The sequence below is a fragment of the Triticum dicoccoides genome, chromosome 5B, assembly GCF_002162155.2.
Source record: "Triticum dicoccoides isolate Atlit2015 ecotype Zavitan chromosome 5B, WEW_v2.0, whole genome shotgun sequence".
Taxonomy (NCBI): Eukaryota; Viridiplantae; Streptophyta; class Magnoliopsida; order Poales; family Poaceae; genus Triticum; species Triticum dicoccoides.
The window spans coordinates 698624736-698629141 of record NC_041389.1 but is presented as its reverse complement, the minus strand read 5'-3'; the positions used below and the strand labels follow the sequence as shown (position 1 = coordinate 698629141).

Below are 4406 nucleotides of genomic sequence, written 5' to 3'. Positions count from 1 at the left end.
CATTGATGACGAGGATTTTCAACACCAAGGCCTTCAGGAAAAAAGCGACACTCAAGCGCCGCCGTGGCCGGATCCAACCACAAAGATTAGAATCAAAGTTTTTGCCCTGATGAAACACCCCGGACTTATCCGAGCAATGCCTCCAACAAGGTAACGACATAAAAAAACATTGTCATTGCCAGGGATGACCACTCGGGTCTGACCTAGGCTTTCGCCCCAGAGGCGGAGCAGGATTTCCCAAAGCCTAGGGCTAAAACTAAGTATTTATACCACACATACCAGTGCATGTTAGAAGTAACAAATGCACCTTTTTTTGCGGGAATCACAAATTCACTTTAAAAATGATATATGGATTTACCACAAGAGGAAATTTAATAGAACAAATAGTTTAACAATGATGATGTTGGTATTGTTCGATGAAGGCTAGCTGGATGTTGCTTCGAAAAAAATCATACGTACCCTATTCATCTTGGATTTCTATCTTTTTTGCTTTTTTACAAATAACCGAAACAAAATTGACTAAAGTAATACGAGTACAATTTAATCATCTTGGATCTAGGAAAAAGATAGACGACACACTAAAGTAGAAATTACCAGTCTAGCCGGTTGTGGAGACGGAGAAGAACAAGACGTTGCCCGGTTGTTGAGATGGAAAAGACCAGAAGGTTGGACTTGGAGGGGGCTGCTCCGACGAAGCGACGAGGCCATGCGCAGGTCTGTCGAGCCATTGAGGGGAACGCCTGGAGCGGCGCACGGAACAAGGCAACTATTGTTTTGTCTGATCGGTCTAATCGTCGGGCAATCGATTCCTTTGGAATCTCAACTGACCAACGATCAAATGTGGGCGTGATTTTTTTTGGCAATAACGTTTTTTTAGGGGAAAACGTTTTTTTGTTGGCTTCATGCTGCTTACCTATGCAGAGTTAGTTGGGCCGCGAGCCTGAGAAGGTACATCGGCTGAGCGGCTGAGGCCTGGAGCTGGGCAATCACGCCTGGGGCTGGGCCTCTTAAAATCTGAAAATCTGAAAAATTTCTTTTGGAACCATAGCACTAGTTGGGCCACGCCCTGGGGCTATAACCCCGGTTGCCATAGGCCCAATTTCACCCCTGTTTCGCCCCGAAGCAAGAGACTGGGAGAACAACTAGTTAACGAGCGCTCCTTCGGAAGCCTCACAACGATTAGCGTCACTTGGCGCGCTCTCAGCCATTTGCCACGCGTCGCGTTTTGGACGCTCTCTCCGGATTTTGTTTTTTTAGTTTTCCGCACGCAGTTTCGGCTTTTTAAACGGGTTTCTCCAGGTTTTTTCGACGTTTTGGTTTTGCTCCGGTCTTCCTTAACTTTTCGATCAAAAAAATTCGAAAAAAAAACATTTGCGCGAAAAAAGCGCGTTTTCTTTTCTTTTTTCTTTCGCGAAAGTCATGGTTTTTCTTCCGCGAGAGGCACGGTCCTGCTTTAGCGAGAGTCACAGCCGTGCCTTTCGGAAACGAAAAAAACGTGTTTTTTGTTTTTTTTTCTTTTGCAAGAGTCACGGTTTTTCTTCCGCGAGAGGCACGGTTGTGCTTTCGCGAGAGTCACAATCGTGCCTCTCGGAAAGGGAAAAACAAAACGTTTTTTCTATTTTTTTTCGTGAGAGTTACGGTTTTGCTTTCGTGAGAGTCACGGTTTTGCTTTCGCGAGAGTCACGACCGTGCCTCTCGGAAAGGGAAAAAACGCGTTTTTTGTTTTTTATCTTTCGTGAGAGTCACGGTTTTGCTTTCGCGAGAGGCACGGTTGTGCTTTCGCGAGAGTCACGGCCGTGCCTCTCGAAAACGGAAAAAAAAGCGTTTTCTATTTTTTTTCCTTCCACGAGAGTCACGGTTTTGCTTCCATAAAAGGCATGGTGGTGATTTCGTGAGAGGCACGGGCGTGCCTCTTTCGGAAAGGGAAAAACCGTGCTCCCGGTTCGGTTTTTTCGCCTGGTTTTTTTCGTCCGTTTTTTTCTGAAAAAAAGAGTTCGCCAAAACCTATCAACATGGGATTAATTTTGAAGATCTCGATGCGAGGAATCCAATGATGAAAACGGTTCGAGATTTGGACGCACGGTTTAAGAGATAAAACATTTTGAATAAACGAATCTACGAAAAAGGGAAAACTCCCAGGTTGCGATAAGTGGCGCGCTGCATGTGCGCCACTTGTCGCGACCTGAAAAGTGGAGTGTTTTTTGCAATGAGTACTCCTTAGTTAGTGATTTCACGAGACTGGATGCTCGTCGAACCACCATCAAAGTCACGCATGTGTTGTCCCCACCGTTTGTTCGCAATCCCAACAGCTACAATTTAATTTCCGCCACGCCAGAAACATCTCTACTATCTATCACTCTTTCTGATTTGCACCATTAATTCAAGAATGTCATGAATTAATTTGTGTGTATTTCCTCCATAGGGGTATCTGTAAGGGATATGCAGTTTTTTTTTTGCCTCTATCTATCACTCTTTTCGATTTGCAACATTAATTCAATAATGGCATGAATTAATGTGTGTGTATCTCCTCCGTAGATATCTGCAAGGAACATGCAAATCTCAGAAATGGATTCTCCCTTCGTAGTAAATGTAGCAAACCCTCCCCTCCAATATATACACACGTCAAATCTGGGTTTGCGGAAAACCGAACTATTAAGCCATCAAACACCAACAAGCATTGCTGCAACAGAAATGTCCATGAGGCTTGCCGCGTGCGCTCTCCTCCTCCCTCTAGTGCTTGCGGCGCTCCTCCACCCCGCTGATGTCGTTGCTGTAGGTGATGGCACACCAGGGCGCGGTGGCGGTGGCTTCAGCCTGCGGCTGGTACCCAGCCCCGGCTCGAACCGTAACATCCACGTCGACGACGATGGCTTCGTGCACCTGAATGAGCACGCCACCACCGCGCTTCGTCCGCCCATGCACACACAAATTGGGGGCAAGTACAGCGTCGTCACCAGCGTTGGGACGGGGGCCGGACGACGCACGTACGTCCTCGCGCTGGATATGACCAGCAACCTACTGTGGATGCAGTGCAAGCCGGTCCAAAAGCCTTTCGCACAGCAGCCGCCGCCCTTCGAGCCTGCCAAGTCGCCGTCGTTCCGCCATGTACCGGGAAACAGTAGGTTCTGCTTGCCGCCTGCTTATGGGCATCAGCCCACAGTTAGAGACCCATGCAAGTTTCATAGCACCGGACTTGACGGCACCGATGCGAGAGGCGTCCTGAGCAGAGAGACCTTGGCCTTCGGGGCCTCCGCCGGCCAGGAGGCGGAGGTTGCTGGCGTCGTCATTGGCTGCACGCACAACAGCGAGGGCTTCAGCTTCAACAGCCACGGAGTGCTCGCCGGGGTACTCGGCCTGGGAAGGCAGGCCCCATCGCTCATCTGGACCCTCGGCCAACAGAGGCATGGTGGCGTGCAAGTGCATCGCTTCTCATACTGCCTCCCTAGCCACGGCTCACCGGACCACCACAGCTTCCTCCGGTTCGGTGACGACGTCCCAGACACCCAACACATGGTAAGCACCAGGATCTTGTACATGACATCCACGATCAGCCGAGATTTCAGCGCCTACTTCGTGGCCCTCACGGGCGTCAGCGTCGCCGGGCGGCAGCTGCACGATATTAGGGAGTTGTTCAAGCGCCACATGCACGGCCAGGAGTGGACCAGCGGATGCGCGTTCGATGCTGGGACACCCACAATGGTGATGATAAGGCCCGCTTATGCAAAGCTCAAGGACGCTGTGGTCGACCACCTCGAGCCGCTCCGGGTGCCAATTGTGTCGCGCGTCGAGTACCATCTCTGCTTCCGTGCGACGTCGCAGCTCTGGCAGCATCTGCCCACGGTGACGCTGCACTTCGGGGAGAATGAAGCGCGGCTCGTGCTCCCGCCACAACGGTTGTTCGTCGCAGTGGGGCAAGACATCTGCCTCGCCGTGGTGCGGAGCTACGACTTCACAATCATCGGTGCGATGCAGCAAGTGGACAAGCGCTTTGTCTACAACGTTAGAGCTGGCAGGATCTACTTCGCCCCTGAGAATGCATGCCATGCAGACGTAGGCCACCAGATTTAATTCAACTTTTGTTGTTTGAAATTGATGTTATCAACTGTTCAGGAAAATAAAAGAAGTTAAGAAAGATTCGTGTTCTTACAGTGTCGTTTCTAACTTCTACTCGCCCCCTTCCTAAATATATGAAGTTTTGGCTCTTCAAGAACTAACAAAACGTCATATATTTATGAATGGAAGGAATACAAGATGAACTCAATTAAGTTCTTTGGGTGCGCTGGTGCTGATTTCACACTTGTTACAATTGCTTTATTTACAAAGCGGGGTGAAAGCCTATTTCGACAAAAAAACAAAGGTCACTAGTAGAAAACAGGCCTTCCGTACGGTCCATTAGTCCCGGTTCT

General features: G+C 49.3%; 1 protein-coding gene across 1 annotated transcript; it reads left to right on the top strand.

The window, feature by feature from the left end:
- Window positions 1–2691: 2691 nt before the first annotated feature.
- Window positions 2692–4068, top strand: LOC119306925 (aspartyl protease family protein 2-like). The gene has a single exon (XM_037583009.1). The coding sequence runs from the start codon at window positions 2692–2694 to the stop codon at window positions 4066–4068; it is 1377 nt and encodes a 458-aa protein (XP_037438906.1).
- Window positions 4069–4406: the final 338 nt, after the last annotated feature.